The 18,572-nt window shown below is 39.4% G+C and overlaps 1 protein-coding gene across 2 annotated transcripts in view; it reads left to right on the forward strand.

Moving 5' to 3' along the window:
* The window catches only part of UBE3D (ubiquitin protein ligase E3D), a 200,386-nt gene that overhangs the window by 44,441 nt on the left and 137,373 nt on the right, over positions 1–18,572 (forward strand). For both annotated transcript variants that reach the window (XM_020969935.2, XM_078155270.1), the window contains 4 exons: positions 3,584–3,653; positions 12,267–12,336; positions 15,583–15,691; positions 17,843–18,012. In XM_020969935.2, coding sequence (XP_020825594.1) covers positions 3,584–3,653; positions 12,267–12,336; positions 15,583–15,691; positions 17,843–18,012 — 419 coding nt within the window. The remainder of the gene's footprint in view (positions 1–3,583; positions 3,654–12,266; positions 12,337–15,582; positions 15,692–17,842; positions 18,013–18,572) is intronic.

Below are 18,572 nucleotides of genomic sequence, written 5' to 3' on the forward strand. Positions count from 1 at the left end.
GTACAAGGACACACCTGTTCAAATATGTGAATTGGATCTGGGGGCAGTGGCTGTGTTGATTCTGGGGGCCTGAGGTACGGTTAAAGCCAGATTGGGTGGTTAAATCAGGACATGCCATGTTCAGTGGGGCCCAAAAGGAAGTTAGAATATTGGGGCCGGGGGCAGCTTTATGAGGATTCCATCAGAATATTAGAGTTTATTTAGTAGGGGATGTGTGTGACATGGTGTTCTGGGGCAGAGCCTGACTCAGGCCAGTCTTCTGATAGTTTAGTTTTGTTGCTTTGTAGGTTGTTCAATGGTTAACGAAAAAGAGATTTACCATAGCGGGAGAAGGTTATTCAATGTGGATAGATGTTGAAGATACCTCCAGCTGAATAAAACTCCTTGCCTGATCCCCCAGCCAAGAATCAGAAAGAGGACCTGGAACTCCTTTTGACTGCTTTATACTCGTGTGAAGAAGAAATGATCTCAATAACCCAACCTTTAGTTCCCTGGGCCGACCAAGTCTCAAGGATAGTCACAATGCCATTTAAAGAAAAATTAGCCTAACTTGCAACCTGACCTTACATAGATAACTCCCAACACCACCAGCAGTCTCAGCAATAAATAATACCTTACATTCAGACAGAGCCTTATGGTTTTCAAAGAATCACCATATACATTCTGCTGATTCTCATATAAACTTTATGAGGTAGTCAAGGCAGGTATTATTATCATCCCCATTTTATAGACCTAGGAAACTGAAGCATATGCCTGCCGTTAGCATGTTGCTCCTACTACATGTGGTCAGGCCTGAGCTTTAGGTTGTAGTGTAAAGAGCATTAGATTAGAGCTAAGATCTAGGTTCAGATCTTGATTCTACTACTTACTATCATTGTGGTTTTCAAATAGTAATGTCACCTCTTGGTCCCTTTTTATTATTTGTAAAATAAGAGAATTGGACTAGATGTTCTCTATTGTTTAGTTGTTTTATAGTCACGTCCCACTCTTTGTGACCCCATTTGGGGTTTTCTTGGCAGAGATACTGGAGTGGTTTGGCATTTCTTTCTTCAGCTTATTTTACAGATGAAGAAACTGAGGCAGAAAAGATTAAGTGACTTGCCTTGGGTCACACAGCTAGTAAGTGTCTAAAGCTATATTTGAACTCAGGAAGATGAGTTTTCGTGATGCCGGGCCTCACACTCTATCCATTGTACCATCTACCTGCTCCAGAAGTTCTCTAAGGTCCTGCTAACTTTAAGTCTATGAACCTATGAAGTCTGAAGTGTTCAAAAAAGGCATCTTTTGAACTGACGTTGCTCATTAGTGGCTCTTACCTGTTTTCTGCTCCAGATCTTTGTTCATCTGAGGGCTCTCAGGTAGTTCCTTCTTAAAATTTCTTAGGTTGTCTGGTTCTCGTTTGATTAGGCATCAGGAATCATACAAACATATACCAATATGTTTTGATAGAATAATATTCAGTTTTAATGTTGAACATTATCGTTATTATCTCTATTCCTAGCCACCAAATCCCATCTCCTTCTTTCCCAAAAGCTCTTCCTTATAATAGATAAGTGTCTGTAGTTAGGTGGTATGATGGATAGAGCATTGGCCCTGGAGTCAGGAAGACCCGAGTTCAAATTCAGCCTCATATACTTACTAGCTGTATGACCCTGGGCAAGTCACTTAACCCCTGTCTGTCTCAGTTTCCTTAACTGTAAAATGGGGATAAAAATAGCACCTACCTGGTAGGGTTGTTGTAAGGACCAAATGAGGTAATGTTTGTAAAAGTGCAGTGCTTGACACTTATTAAGTGCTTAATAAATGCTTATTACTTTCTCTAGTGAAGAAAAGCAAATCATCACTTTGGCCATGTTTGAAAATGTTTGTCTTCTAGACCTCCTGCCTCTTTTCTTTGCTTTTTCACCAGTCTTCTGAAGTCATGATTGGCTATTTGCTTTAATCAGAGCTCTGAAGTCTTTCAAAGTTGTTTTCCTTTATTGTTGTATAACTTGTTGTGCTGGTTCTGTTTATTTCACTCGGTGTCAGTTGATACAAGTCTTCCCATTTTTCTCTGAATCTGTCATATGGCTTCCTTTACATCTATGTTGGACTGGCAGATGCTTTTCTGTGGAGCAGTCATTCCAGCTTCTTTCCCCTGGACCAATACAAACTAGTCATTGATTTCTGGATGGGCTTCACCATTAAAAGCCACCAACCACAAGTGACAGAGCCACTTTCCCGCAGCCCACTTTTGTTTGCCACCCAACCCTGCTGTGTGGAGTTCATTGTGTCATTAATAATGTTTTGCATTGTAGATGTGAAGAGGAAGGCTCTCATTAACTAATGTTGTTGATGTCTTGTTCTTTAGGTTAATAGTCCGATAGCAAAAGATGGCCTTTTTTGGAAAATATATTTTTAATATTTAAAAAAATAATAAGCATGCGTGTCGGATTTATTTTAGGGCACTCATCATCCCTGTACGCTAGCAATATGTATAAGCGCTGGGTGCAAACGTTAATCTGGAAGAATTATACTAGGGTGAATTTGAATGAGGTGGTACAGTGGAAGGGCCTGGAGTCAGGAAGACCTGAGTTCAAATCCAGCCTCAGATACTTACTAGCTACGTCACCCTGGGCAAGTCACTTAATCATGTTTGTCTCAGTTTCCTCATCTGTAAAATGAGTTGGAGAAGGAAATGGTAAATCAAGAGAACCCCAAATGGGGTCACGAAGAGTTGAACGTGACTGAAATGACCGAACAACAACAAAGTTGAATGAACATCTGTCAAAAATCTGAGTAATGGGCTGTTTCAAGTGATAAACAGCTTTATAGTAGAGGTAGTGTGGTGTAATGTAAGGAGCACTGTACTCTATTTGATGAGAGGTTGAGCTTCTAGTCTCTTCTATACCTCTTTTTTTTTTTTTGGTGAGGCAGTCAGGGTTAAGTGACTTGCCCAGGGTCACACAGCTAAGTGTTAAGTGTCTGAGGGCAGATTTGAACTCAGGTCTTCCTGACTCCAAGGCCAGGGCTCTATCCACTTCACCACCTAGCTGCCTTATGGTTTTTTTTTTGTCTTCTATGCCTCTTGCTAGCCATGTCAGGATTAGAAGGGACCAACTATTACTAATCTATATGATTATCCAGAAGTGGGAAAGTAACTAGATCAGCCTATGTCTCAGTTTTCTCAGTCTAAAAAATGGGAACAGTAGCACCTATCTTGACTACCTCATAGAGTTTATATGAAGATCATCAAGTGATTGATTATATACTGTGATTCTTCGAAAACCATAAAATCTGTGCAAATGTAAGGTACTATTTATTGTTCAGAATGATGGCAGTGTTGGGAGTTGTCTATGAAAGGTTAGGTTGAGGGAAGTCAATCTATATATTGATGAATCTTTGGAATGTAATGCTTGATGTGGAAAAAAAAAGTTATATCTGTATGTAAATTTCATATACACACCCAAAGCAACCTCAGTATTTGAAGGGCAGGTAGAAGCATAAAGTTCAATCAGTACTCCGGAGAATAGGTTAAAATTATACATTCCTTTTAGGAAAAGCTGAATGACATTTAAATGACATTTTTTTCCCTGTTCCACAGAAACCAAAGGCAAATACCAAGATAATTTGCAAGCGTTGCAAAGCAATGCTAGGAGAAACTGGATCATCAGGTAAGCATTTCGTAGCAAGTATCAAAATGGTTTGCCTCATTTGCAAAATTTTCTTGTAGGGAAAAATGAGGAAAAAAATCACATGAAAAAGATCTGAGGGTTTTAGTGGACTGCAGGCATCATATGATTTAAATGACTTTGCACTAACTTTTTTGACTACCATTTTAGGCAGCATTAAGAAAGTCAAAGTGAACAGAACAGATGCTACAGTATTCCAAGGGTGTGGTCCTACTAAACTTGGAGTATTGTGTTCAGTTCTGGCCATCACAGCTTAGGAAGAGCCTGATTAACTTGGCCAGCAATCAGAAGAGGATAGACAGGATGGTGAGAGGATTTGAGATTATGCCATGTGAGGATTGTTTGAAGGAACTGGGAATTATTTAGCCTGGAAGAAGAGAGGATGTGGGAATGAGGGCATGATGAAGTATCTGAAACTGAATTATATGGAAGAGGGACCATTTCTTGTTGGCCCCAGAAGGCAGAAATAGATGCAGTGGGTAGAAGATACAGAGAGGTAAATCTAAGCCCCATGGAAGGAAAAAGACTTCAGAATGAGAGCTTTCTAGGAGTAGTACAGGAAGCCACCTGGGGGCAGTGGTGATCCCTTCACCCAAGGTCTTCAACGGAAGACTGAAAGACTAATCATTGGAGAGGTACAACCTATATAAGAGAAGATTCCTATATAAGTATGAATTGGACTAGATGTTCCCTTCCAACTCTGAGATTCTGTAAAGAGAGATTTATATGTGTTACAGAAATAGGCTTGTTCAACATACAGCCCTATTAACAGTTTTATATACAGTATAACAATATCAGAAATTGGTGGTGGGGGAGCTAGGGAAAAGAATAAACATTTATATAACACCTATTCTGTACAAAGCACTGTTCTAAGCACTTTACAAATATTGCCTCATTTAGTCCTCACAACAACCCCTGGAGGTAGATGCTATCATTATCCCCATTTTACACTTGAGAAAACTGAGGTAGATGGTGGTTAAGTGACTTGCTGAGGGTTATACAGCTAGTGAGTGCCTGAGGCTGGATTTTACCTCAGGTCTTTTTGACTCCAGGCCCAGCACTCTGTCTTCTATGCCCCCTAGCTACTTCATTTGTTTTTTATTGTTTTTATTTTGACCCTTGGAAATGAACTATAGGATGTTTTTAGCATTCAGAAATATGGAAAAAGGCCCTTTTCAGAGAGGGCACCATAAAATTGATTGAGAGCTTGCTTCAGAATCAGGAAGTTCAGGGTTCAAGTCCTGTCTCTGACACATACTTTCTGTATAACCCTGGGAAGGTCTATTAGATTCTTAGTGCCCCAAGCAACTCTCAGAAACATTAAGTCTAAGAGCATTTGCTCTTCTGTGTCAATAGAGGTAGAGAACTCCTCCCAAGAATTCCTTACACCGGTGATCTTGTTTCACTCCCTCTATACTCTTTGAAGAGACAAAGAAGCTCTAGGATATAGGATTCAGTCTTAGATCTTTCTTATCCTTATTCTGTCCAAATCAACATCTATCAAGTGTCCACTCTGTGCCTTTATCACTGGGGATGCTGGGGATTTACATTTTGTTGAAAAAGCGTTAACGACCTGGTACAATGTATGGAAGGATCAGAAAATATCCCAGCGTGTATGGTATATAGCAAATGTTTACCTGGATTGATCCAGCCTATAACAGTATAGTCTATGGTGCTCTTGCTTCCTTCTCGAAACCATACTCCCTCCCCCAACACTCAGTCTTTCTCTCTTTTCCCTTTAATTTGCCTTTATATTGTCAGGAAAGGGGGTTACTATATCTCCCTACTCTGAGTCCTAAGTGTGACCCTTGTGGGTGACTGTGCCTACTAACACTGTAGCTTATTAGTCCCCATGGGTGTACTTCCCTGTCATAAATCAGTCATTAATTCTCAGTTAACGTTAATCAAAATGTTTACTGAAAATGCAAAACAAACACAAAATATTTACATAACATTCCACACATAAATCTCCCACTATTGCACATACTGTCTTTGGAGAGAGTGAATATGCCCTTTAAGTCCCAGGGTAGTATTGCACATATGTTGGGAATATGTGTGCTAGAGCAGCTCACAACTCTGGAATTATAGAATTCTGTATCCTTTTTTAGGATATTGATATACTTCAACATCCTCTTTCCTATCCAATTTTAGGAATTGTCCATAAGAATTCCTTGATCAATGGTAGCTTCTGCGTCAGCAAATGCTTCTAGTGCTAAGCTGAATTGATCCACTCGGTGCCAGATTAACACCTCACTAGACACAGGCTCTCAGTTGGATGAGTTGATTTACTTGACTGCTTCTTTGATGTTCCAGGTGTTTCCTCTGCCCAGCTGGGCTTGCTCGTCAGCAGTGACTTTAGTGTCTGCCACTTCTAGCTTCATGCCTTCAGCTGATAGAATGTTGTGTTCTTTTGGGAAAAGGCAATGACCTTTATCATAAGATTAGCAAAAGCCTCTTCAGCTTTGTTCCTTTGGCAGGATTCTTCTCCATCCCTCAGCAGTAACAGGTGGTTATACAATAAATATCTTCTGTCTCCTCTTTTCTTTTCCTTCCCAGCAACAAGTGGCAGCAAAGAGCAGAGTATCTTCTCATCTTTCCTCTCCTCTTCTTTTTCCTCCTCTTCCTTCTCTCCTCTATTTCCCTTTCCTTCTCCTTCTTTTCTTCCTCTTCTGTCCTCTTCCCAGCAGCAGATGCCAGTTAAGAGAGCAAAATTTATCCTTTCCACTTCTTAGCAGGTAGCAGCAAGTCACATATAGATGATGACTAAGTCCCCTGTAATATGCAGGTTGGTCATTACTTTTTTTTTTAAACGTTGAAGAACTATTATTTTCATGGCAGTTAAAGAGGTTTATGTCCCAGATAAGTGAATTGTCAAAGGTTACTCAGCTTAAAAGTGGAAAGAGCCTTGGCTCTGGACTCAGAGGACTGGGTCCAAATCTTACCTCTGAAGCATGTTGCTTATATGATCTGAGGCAAATCATTTTACCACTGCTGGCCTCAATTTCCTCTTTAAAAAGAGAGAGAGAGCAAGAGAGAGAGAGAGAAAGTTGGAACTAGATGTCCTTTGAGGCCCCTTCTACTTCCGGATCTATCATCCTGTGATCCTTATAACCTTTCTTCTATATTTCCCTCCCTACCTCCCATGGGTTGACAAAATAGTTTTTCTGAACTGCTCTGGTCCAATTTTATATATAGTTTTTTTATGGGACATTATGCGATTGAAGAGACTTAAACAAATTCTGTTCTGTGTCCCTCATTTGTTGTTCCAATGTTAATTGTATTTCATTTAAGTTAAGCCATTTTAAAGTCTAGTAATGAAAATTCTCATAATTGAAATGAATATCATTATTTCAGTGTGTGCTTTTAAAACATCTAGAGTGCTACAGCATGCTGTGCTCACACTGGGTGTGATGACTAATAGCTTTTAATATCATTAATTATGAAAAGTTTGAGTTTAAATGAAACTCAGTTTCAGTTATGCATAAAAGGCAGAAGGTATTTGCTCCTGAATATGGCAATAATCTTGAAAATAGTTACTGAACCACTTGCTAGGATTAATGATGACTTGTTCTGAACAAGTATTAATGAATGCTACAGTTATTGCCTCATTTATCCAGTATTGTCAGGACATAGAGTATGCACCCTAAGTGAATTTTTCCAATTACTGAAATTTTTCCCTGCAAGCAGCAAAACTTTATTAACTTTACAAAAAAACCCCAAACACTTTGTAAAACATTTTTTTCAAAGAGTCTTTTTATTTTTTGTCCAGATTTGTCCTTGATATAGGGAGCTCACAGTGAGGAAAGTTAACAAATTAACTTTTGTTAACAAATATTCTATAACTTATAGTCTTAGAAATTCAGATTAACAAATATTCTATAGCTTATAGTCTTAGAGAGTTCTCTGGAGCATTGGGAGGTTAATTGCTTTATCCATGGTTACACAGGTGGTATATTTCAGAAATAGCACTTGAACTCAGCTCTTTCTGGTTCTGAGAGAGGCTCTCACTCCATTCTACACTACATATGAATACAAGTTAAACTTTTCTTCATGGTGTAGTTATATTAATTAACAAGTATTTATTAAGCACCCACAATGTTCTAGATACTGCAGATGCAAAACATTTTAAAATGTTTTAAGAAAAAACAAAACAAAACAAACAAAAAAAACCCAGCCCCTACTCTAGGGGAGACAACAAGCAACATATATACAGGAGAAAAAATTGGAGATAATAGCAGAAGGAAGGCACCAAGACAAGGAGGAAGGGAGGACTGGGAGAAGCTTCTTCATGGAGGTAGGACTTCAACTGAGACCTGGAGGAGGCCAGGAAAAGCAGGCAATGGAGATGAGGAGGGAAAGAGTCTCAGAATGGGGGGAAGCCAGTGAAAATGTTTGGAGTTGTGAGATGGAGTAGCATGAATGAGGAACAGCAAGGAGGCCTGTGTCACTGAAGGAGACTGAGGTGATAGAAGATTGTAAAGGTGGGAAGGGGCCAGGTGATAAGGGGCTTTGAAAGCCATGTTTGTATTTGATCCTAGAGTTCATAGAGACCTGTAGAGGAGAGATGGAGGCATGGTCAGACCTGTGTTTTAGAAAGATCAATTTGACAGCTGAGTGGAGGATTGACTGGAGTAGGGAAGGCACACTAACCAGCAGGTTATTGCAATAATCCAGGCACGAGGTGATGAGGGCATGCACCAGGGTGGTGGCAATGTCAGAGGAGAGGAAGAGATGAGGGGGAGTATGCAAGAGGGGTTATGAAGACAGAAATAGCAGTACTTCAAAACTGATTGGATATGGAGAGGCAGGATGAGAGAGTGAGGAATTGAGGACGACATCAGCATGAGCATTTGTTATTGTCCTGTACAGTTAATACCATTTTCTGTGCATTTTTTAGCTGTTCTGTCTCTTACCTTGATGTCAGAATGTCAGCTGCTCTTTACCCATTCGCATTGTGACTGCTTGTGACAGCCTGACTCCCATTTCTGCAGAATCAGAGCCTCAGAGTTAGGAGGACCTTAGAAGGCATTCAGGAATCCTCCATCTCGGTACTTCAGTCCCTTCTCTAGCACACTTGGCCATAGATGGTCATCCATTCTCAGGGAGGCTCCCCCATCCCCATGCTGCACAGCTTACATTGTTACAAAGTTTCTTCTTTATGTTCAGTGGAAATCTGTTTCCCTGTAACTTCTAACTATTTGTCCTAGTTCTGGCTAATGAAGCAGTACAAACCACATGATAGCCTTTTAAATACTTGGAGACAGTTATTTTGACCTTTCCCTCTCATCTCTTTTTTTTTTTCAGCCAAAGACAAGGTTTATTAGAACGTCCCATCAAGTTGGGCAGACTTTTAAGGAGTCTGATTGTTAGTGAGCTATTGGCTAGATTATAAGAATCTGAACCACCCTCTCATCTCTTTTAAGCCTGCCAAAGCCTTCTTTTCTCAGACCAAACATTTTCAGCTTTCTCAACACTTACCAATATGACAAGGTCATTCACCATCCTAGCAGTTTTCCTCTTTTGTCAACATACTTCTTAAAGAGTTGAGATCCATAATTCTATGTAAGAATTCTCATTGTTGTTGTCTGACCAGGGAAGAAGTCAGTACACTTAGTATTTCCCTTATCCTGGCCCTGTGTTTTTATTAAGGCAGCCTAGATTGTATTATTATTTTTTTAAGCTTCCATGGCATATTTTTGGCTCGTTTAAGTTGCTACCAGGTCCTTTTCATATGAGGCACTGTCAGAGAATGTCTCTCGTGTCCTGTGCTTATAGGTAAAAGGACTGGACCTATAATTGTATTGGTATAAGAAACTCCTGGATGAGGAAACTCCCTTGCCAATTCATATTAGTACCTTCTCTGCAATATGTAAATGTCTAAAAGCACTGAGAAGTTAAGTGACTTTGCCTTGGGTCACATGGCTAGTTTGTTAGAGGCAAGGCTTGAACTCAGGTCTTCCTGACTGCATGCTGACTCTCTACCCTTTATGCCATGCTGGCTGTCCACTCACTAAGCCATGCTTGTCCCTTCATTCCTGTAGTTAGCGCCACTAGATTTTAAAAATCTAAATGAGTGGCTTTAATGCCAGTTAAATTCCTGGTTTGTTGCTTTAGAACTACAGTGGGTTCCATAATCAAGATGATCTGGCTTTTTCAAAAAGGCTATCATGGTGGATTCTGAAGTGACTCCTATCAGCAGCTAGTCATTTCTCTTCTGTTAGGATGGAGCCAATCCCACATTTTGTGATTTTCTTTGCAGCTTGCCATAACCACTGTTTTCTGACTCTCCTATTAAAGATAAGCATCAGGCTCCTGTGTCCTCGAGGTCTTTGATCATTTTCATTCCTATTTTGGGCAGTTAGATGGTGTAGTGTATAGAGTTTCAGGCCTGGAGTCAGGAAGACTCATCTTCCTGAGTTCAAATATGGCCTCAGACATTTAGTAGCTATGTGACCCTGGGCAAGTCACTTAACCTTGTTTGCCCTTTCTCATCTGCAAAATGAGCTGAAGAAAGAAATGGCAAACCATTCCAGTATCTTTGCCAAGAAAACCCCAAATGAGGTCATGAAGAGTTGGACACAATTGAAAAATTCCCAATTTTCCAACAAGCTTTTTACCATCCTTTCCTGCTCAACTCTATATGGCAATCATTGAGTATTTATATATGTGTATAGACGTATATACATATGCATATATATGTACATATATGTATGTATATTTTAACTGTGAAGGATCTAAATTTTTCTTCTCTATCCAGATGTTGCATATAAGCTGTCATTATTGTTAGAGAACTCTTTGCATATGCTTATAAGTGCAGCAAGAGGAGATGATCAAGTGTTGCGTGAAATTCTTTTTAATTGCATTGAAACTAGCTCTACTCACTTCTCTATCTCCCTCTCTAAGGAGATCCTAAGGAAGAGGTACAACTTCCCCTTATCTTCTGAAATTTGCAAGAATCAATTTTTGCAATTGATGTAGTTCATTTGCTCCAGTGGCATATCATTTCATTGGTCACTGGACAAAGATTTCATGTTTAGAATCCCGGTATTTAAACTGATGCTTATTGATGGTCTAAAAACTGGAATTTTCTTTGATACCCTCTACACTTTTGTCCATCCTTTCACTGCAGTATTCTGTGGACAGGGAATAAGAGAGCTACCAGGAGTACAATCTCATTTTGTATTTGTCTTTGTTTCATCGGCTGCCGTTACTAAAGAATTTTCTATCTGGTGATCCTCCAACTGCTTCAGCTTCTTCAAACTTAGCCATATTGGTCCTCTGATAATAGATTTAGTCCATCACTGATACTCTACTCAAAGGCTTTCCAACATGGCAGAATGTACCAGAGCTTATAGTCCACTGGTGTAGCCTCTGATAATAGAGTGTTACCTCCGTGCTGTGAGAGGACATTGAAATAGGGCTTGGTAAATGCAGAGGAAGACCCCTCCCCCATCATGTTGGGTAGATCCTTTTTGGAGGAACTTTGGAAGAACCTGGCAAGCGTCTTGTAGGATGAAAAGGCCTGGAGGAGTTGTAATCTGTAGGTTCTATATCTATAAGGTCATAGATTATTTTCAATCATTCAATAAATATTTATCAGGCACCTACTATATGCCAGGCATTATGCTGACCCCTAGAGATACAAAAAAAGGCAAAAGACAATTTACTGCCAAATATTGAAGTAAAGTATTCTTGTGGGAGCATAAACTCTGGTAAATTGTACCCTGATGAAAAGCTTCAGATATGGGCTGATGAGGGATGTTTCTGTTCTTGGATGATCAGCCTAATTAATTAGTAAGGCTTATTATCTGAGGTTTGGCTACCAGGTGACAAATTCATAGGATTATAGATTTGGAGATGGAAGGCATTTTAGAGGCCATTGTGTCCAGCTCCCTAATTTCACAGATGATGAAATTGAGACGCAGGTTAAGTGACTTTGCTGGGGTCACACAGTGGGCATCTGAGACAAGATCTGAACTCAGCTCTTCCTGACTCCAAGTCCAATGCTCTATCCATCTAATTATCTCTAATTCTTTGGGCCAGCAGCAGGTGGTTATCTTCACGGGAGGAGAGGAAAGAGTGCCCAAAGGATGAAATCTGTGTTCCTTAGGGACAATACAACTATGAGTACAGCTCTTTGAATAGAAAAAAAAAAAAGAAAATCACGTAGGAGGCCTACGCTATATACCTTTGTGTCAGAATGGTTCCATGGAATTATATGATCACAGATTTAGAGCCAGACAAGATCTCGGAGGCCATATAATCCAAACCGTTTTTTACAGATGAAGATTTGAGACAAGTCAAATGACTTCGCTAATGTCACACTTACAGGTAGTAAGCAGCAGAGACAAAATTCAAACTCATGTCCTCCACCACAAATCCCATACATTTTCCACTGAAGCCCCATGAAAAACTAATCATGAGTCTTGACTCAGGTATCCTGAAAAGATTCACAATAGTGTTATTTCATTAGGGCTTTAAATATTTAACTTGAAAATGTCACGATTTGGTTTTGGAATGTGTGAAATGAAAGTTTTATGTTTTAGCATTATTGTGGGAATTGCTTCCTCTTAAATTTTCTTCTTCTTGTTTTAGGGACCACAAAGTTTTATATCACAGAGATAATTATCCAGCCATCTGGGAGAGATTTTGACATGATACCAAGGTACAAATAGCAAATTGAGTTTCTTTTCTAGTCTCAAATGGTGCTGAGAATTGTGGAGAGAATTTATTCTATCCTGGAATTTGTTTTGGTTACATAATATAATAGACAAAAGTGTATGAATCTAGATTGATTCATACTTTTTGCAGCATGGAAATAATAATAGTGCTTTACATTTATAGAACATTTTACAATTTTCAAAACTGTTTCATACCGTATTTGGTCCTTACAACTAACTGGTGAAGCTGGGTAGGGCTGATTTTATAACAAATGGAGAAATGAAGGCCCAGAGATCTTATGACTTACCTGAGGTCACATAGCTAGTAAGTGACAGAGCTGAGATTAGAACCCAGGTCATCTGATCACAATTCCGGTGCTCTTTGAACTGTGTCTCAATGAAAGGGTGTCACAGTGAAAGAAAAGGTATCTAGAGCGTGTTTTGTGGATACCACTGTTCTACGCAGGCCATTATTTCAGTGAATCTGTGACCTTATTGATATGAGTACAGTCAGTTCTGCTATGACAAGGCATATGAATTCCTCAAACTTGCTTAATAAAAGCCAGGGGCTTATGGAAAAAATAGGGTTAAGGGCATAATGCTTAACTACTTTGTCACTGATGCATAAAGAAAAGATAGAAATCTAATAATTATGCTACCACTGTTTTATACATGTTAAATGGTTAAGAAATATGTAAATACTCCAGTAAATATATAAATATTCCAACAGTGGTGTCCATGGCTTAGGCTGTTGCTCGGCCAGGGCCTCAGGTGAGCAGGCCATAGCAGATGGTTATAGGGGGAGTAGAAGGAAGTGTGTGTACCCACCCTCCTCTGCCCATAGCTCCTACTGTACCTGAAGATATACCATAAATATGGCACTTAGCCTTGAAAAAGACCTGAAGTTTTCTTGTGGAAGTGTGCGTTAGAAGAGTTACAGCTTATGAGTTACTGAAATGATGAAGTTTTCTGCATTCTTACTGTTTCTCAAGGAAGAATTCATGCATAAGCAAACTGAAATTCATGTTATGCTCAAAATATTACCTAATATGTCCAATCGTATTGGAACAAATTTGAGTTTTTGAAAGGAACATTAAACAGAACTGATTGTACTTTTCTTCACTATGCCAGATCGTCACCCATTCATGTCTGTGCATCCTGTGCAATTTTCATTCATGCCTTTTTTTTTTTTTAATGAGACTAGATTTTCCTATCTCACTCAGGCTGGAAATGCAACAGCCTGTCATAGGCCTGATCACAATACTGATTGGCATGGAAGCTTTAACTTGCTCCATTTTTTTCCAGCCTGGCTCTGTTTGCCCTTTTTGAGGTGACCTGGTAGCCCCACTCTGCTCTTGAAGTTCACCATATTGGTACCAGACTTAGTATGGGTACCCATTGGCTTTAGCCCTTCTGTAGCTCAGAACTCCCATACTCAAGTACTTCACCAACCTCAGCCTCCCCAGCTGCCACCATGCCAAGCCAACTATGTCCTCTCACAGATTTGCCATAGATGGTCTGCCTAACATGCTAGACTTCTTCCTTGTATTCTCTTGACATTGGGTGGCTACTGAGAGAGCATGAAAACTCTCCACCAGTTATCTCTTGCTATATGACTGACCCACATTTTTCCCCTAGTCATAGATTTTCCTGCAGACATCCTTTACTCTTTTTAGATGCCAAGTATTTTTTTTTTTTGTGAGGCAATTGGGGTTAAGTGACTTGCCCAGGGTCACATAGCTAGTAAGTGTTAAGTGTCTGGTCTGAGACCAGATTTGAGCTCGGGTCCTCCTGACTCCAGGGCCAGTGCTCTATCTACTGCGCCACCTAGCTGCCCCAAAGATCTGGATATTTATTTTTTTGTTTGTTTGTTTTTTGCGAGGCAATGGGGTTAAGTGATTAGATGCCAGGTATTCAGGAGGATTTATTTTGGGAAGGTCTGGACCTTTATTTTCATTGGTGTAGGACATATCCAGTGAGGAAAGCCCCTTCGCTAGTATAGATCAGCTCATTACAGACCTTGTCTGACTTATAGTCTTAGAGAATTGCTTGAGGACAAAGAGTTTGGAGACTTGCCCAGAGTTAGTATAGTATCAAAGGTGGGTGGGACCTGTGTCCTCCTGATTCAAGTCTGTCTCTTTTTACCCTAATTCAACTGTACCTTGATGCCTTTCTACATGTTACAAAAGAAACATAGGATGTGGTTTCTGCTCTCCGGGAACTTGGAACCTGTTTCCCTTTGTGTTCTTAGTAATTAAACATTGGTTATTTAATATGACATTTAAAATTGAAGAGATATTGTGGATTAGCTTCTCAGTGGTTCCTTCTATTTATGTGTCATTGAAAGATCAAGTGTGGCAAAATAATGCTTCCTCTGCATTCCAGAATGTTCTGTCTTTCTATCTTTTTGTTCTTAGAGTGAAATTCTGTGTCACATTTCTGTATCCTGGTCTAGTTGCTATCTGAATCTATGGTAATCTGACCATATTCAGCCTTGAGTATATTAGGCTGTAAATATCTTCACATCAGAATTCAGATTCTGTGTAAACTAAAAGAAAGCCTACACCATGAAAATAATAATAATAATAATAATTAATAATAATATCAACTATGACTATTATAGACATTTGCACAATGCTTTAAGATTTCAGTAACAATTCACAGCAAACCTTCAAGGTAGGTCCAACAGATCTTTTCTTTCCCATTTTACAGATGAGGAAACTGAGGCTCAGCCAGTTTAGGTGACTTGCTCATGTTCGCTCAGTTCCTAAGTGTCAGAGGCCAGATGTAGACTAAGGTCTTTCTGACTTCAGATTGAATACCCTCTCCTCTATGTCACACTACCTTTCAGATATATAGATGGCAACATATAATCCTTTTCTCATTTTCCTTTGAAATGTCATGGTTCAAAATTGCCCACTAGTAGATCCATTCTTTTGGCTTGGTCTGCTGGGACATTTTCTTTAATTTCAATTAGTGGAAAGTGGTTAGGTTTCTGCGCATAGGATGTATATGTAAGGGCTAAGGAACGGGTCATAGTGAAAACTGGGAGAGGAAAGCAAACATGTTACCACATTAAAATGTACTAAATCCACATCTGCTCCAGATTGCACGAAAACCGGCAGTATGCAGAAGAGTGTGGCATCCAGATGTCTCTGACTTTCAGGCACCCTGTGGGTATTTTTGGCTCGTCTTGCCAGTTACAGTTATTATGAGAAACACACTGTGAAAATTGATTTCTGTTCAAACAGGTCTCAGTTTGTACAGAGCGTTATTGCTCAGTGTCTGGTGGAACTGTCCTCTACTAGAAGCACGTTTAGATTCACTGTTCAAGGACAGGATGGAAAAACGTACATCTTGGTAAGAAACTTTCTCTTTTATGAGGATGGGCCGTCCCTCCCTTCTTTGCCCAGGTGGGGGGACTATGGTGTGAAACACTGCATATAATGTCAGATTTGGTTGATCAACTGGTGAGTTTTACTGAGCTGATTTATTTTTTCACTTCACTTTTAAAAATTTCTTTTAAGGCATGGCTCTTTGTGTGGTGGAAGGGAGGAGAATATTGGAAAATAAAGATGGTGTAAAAATGTAACTAATTAAGACAAGTTATCATTTCTAGTTATTTGACTTGTGTTTCTCTTAAATTGTAAGCTCCTTGAGGGCAGACCTTGTGTTGCTTGCCTTTGCATCCCCCCCACCCCATACCTCATCAGGGCCTAATACTTTTGTTTGGTATTTAGATAGGCACACCGTATATATTTGTTGAATTTAGTTGTAATAAATTCTCCATGGGAGACATGTCTGTATCACAGATTATGAGCTTTTCTTGAACATTCCTATTTGACTTGTCATGTTGATGGATGCTCAGAGATGTATCTGGTAATTAGGTGATAACAGTGGGTAGAGTACTGGTCCTGGAGGCAGGAAGACCTGGGTTCAAATTTGGCCTCAAGACCCTTACTGGCTGTGTGACCCTGGGCAAGTCATATAATCTGTCTGCCTCAATTTTCTCACCTGTAAAATGGGGATGTTAATAGCACTTACCTCCCAGAATTGTTCTGAGGATCAAATGAGATAATATTTGTAAAGAGCTTAGTGTAGCGTTTAGCACATACTGAATGCTTAATAAATGTTTTTTTCCTTCCTTCTTTCTAAGGTAGTTCCCTTCCTTAACCTACACTGAGTTGGAAAGGCTCAGTAGTAGAATAGTATCTTGCTGTGCGGGTATCCATGAGTCATGTGGATTAAGTTTTGCAGGGGCCTGTCAATAGTCCAGTCACCCTGCACAGAGGGTTCTGAGGTGCCATTCAACAGCCCTGGGCAGAGTGTTGCCACATCACTTTTGAACTCCTAGGCCACAGCTTCTATACTTCCAAAAGGCCTTTTTATGAAATGCTGAAAACTTGACTTAAAGCAATCTTCAAGGAATTCTGTGAAATCAGAATTTTGATTTATTTTTGCTAGACTTCATTTATTTATTTATTTATTTATTTATTTTTTAGGCAATTGGGGTTAAGTGACTTGCTCAGGGTCACACAAGTAGTAAGTGTCTGAAGCCAGACTTGAACTCAGTTCTTCCTGACTCCAGGGCTGGTGCTCTGTCCACTGCGCCATCTTTTGCTAGACTTTCTTGAAGACCTATTTGTCAATCAACAAACATTTTTTTGAAATTAAATTTTATTTTTTTAAACAAATCTATTTTCTCTCCCTTCCATCCCCCACCTTATTGAAAAAAGAAAAAAAGACAAACAAGATCCTTGTAGCAAATATTCATAGTCAAGCAAAACAAATTCCATCATTGACTATCTTTCTTTTTCTCCATACACACACAGACACACAATGTACATACGCATATATAAATATATATACACACATATGTTTTATTATGTATCTGCCTACTGTATGCAAAGGACTGCGCTAAATATTGGGGAAACAAAGAAAACTCAAAACCAGCCCCTGCCCTCAAGGAGCTTGCATTCTAATGAGGGAGATAAAGTATACATACATACATATACATAAAATATACATATACATACACATGAAATATACAGAGAGTAGGTGGTTAGTAGCCTTAAAGGGGAAGGCACTAGCAGCAGGATGAACCAGGTCAGGCATCCTGCAGAAGGTAGGAGTTGAGTTCAGTATTGAAAGAAGCCAGGGATTATTGTCTTCGAAGTAGGGATGGAGAGGGGGAGCATTCTGGGCATGTCGGGAAAACCAGTACAAAGACATGGAGACAGGAGATGGCATATATCTGTCCATTGCCTTTCAACATTCATCCCCACAAACCGTGCCCATGTAAGATCAAGAACTTAAATCAATAAATGTGTATGTTCTGACTGTGTTCCTGAGACACAGTGCCTTGTTCATAGTGGGCACTTAATCAGTGCTTGTGGATTAATTGCTTGGTTGGTTGATTTCAGGTTTAAGAAGAGCATAAGGAGAATTGCTCTAGCTGTTGATTTCAGTTTTGGTGGGTTTTTTTTCTTTCCTTCTTCCTTTTCTCTATAGGTGTGGCTTTTAAACTCAGACAGTTTACTGATTGAATCTCTGGGAAATTCAGAGAGCTCCCAAGCATTCTCGTTATTTGAAGGCATGGAGAGGTTGGATTCCAACTCCACAGGCATCTGGAATGCTGTCAAGGTTCTTTACCGTCCGTGCGTCAAAAATAGAAACAATGAGTAAGTTGCGCTTCTTTGTTTAATTATATTCTCTCTTCTCACATTATGCTTTGGTTTCTGTTTGCATGTTTATAGTTCAAGGGATTACTATTTCAATATTTCAGTAATGAGTCCCATAGGAAATCTGGATTATTATTTATAACTAGATAAAAATATTGAATGAGTTTTTGGTCCTTCTCTTTTGAAAACCTGAGAACCTTACTGTTAAATTCCATATTTTCAAGATTGAGGGGAGAAAGTTGACCTATCAACTTAGATAAAATATTTGTTATTGTTTTTTAGTTGTTTTCAGTCATGTTCGATTCATGTTCATAACCCCATTTGGGGTTTTCTTGGCAAAGATACTGGGATTTTGCCATTTCCTTCTCCAGCTCATTTTACAGATGAGGAAACTGAGTCAGACAGGGCTCAGTGACTTGCTCAGGGTCATACAGCTAGTAAGTGTCTAAGGCCAGATTTGAACTCAGAAAGATAAGTCTTCTTGATTCCAGGCCCAGTACCCTATTCGCTATGCAGCCTAGCTGCCCTTGAAATATTCACATATTTAAATTAAAACAAAT

This window comes from Phascolarctos cinereus, unplaced genomic scaffold (genome assembly GCF_003287225.1).
Source record: "Phascolarctos cinereus isolate Bilbo 61053 unplaced genomic scaffold, phaCin_HiC Scaffold_5;HRSCAF=322, whole genome shotgun sequence".
Taxonomy (NCBI): domain Eukaryota; kingdom Metazoa; phylum Chordata; class Mammalia; order Diprotodontia; family Phascolarctidae; genus Phascolarctos; species Phascolarctos cinereus.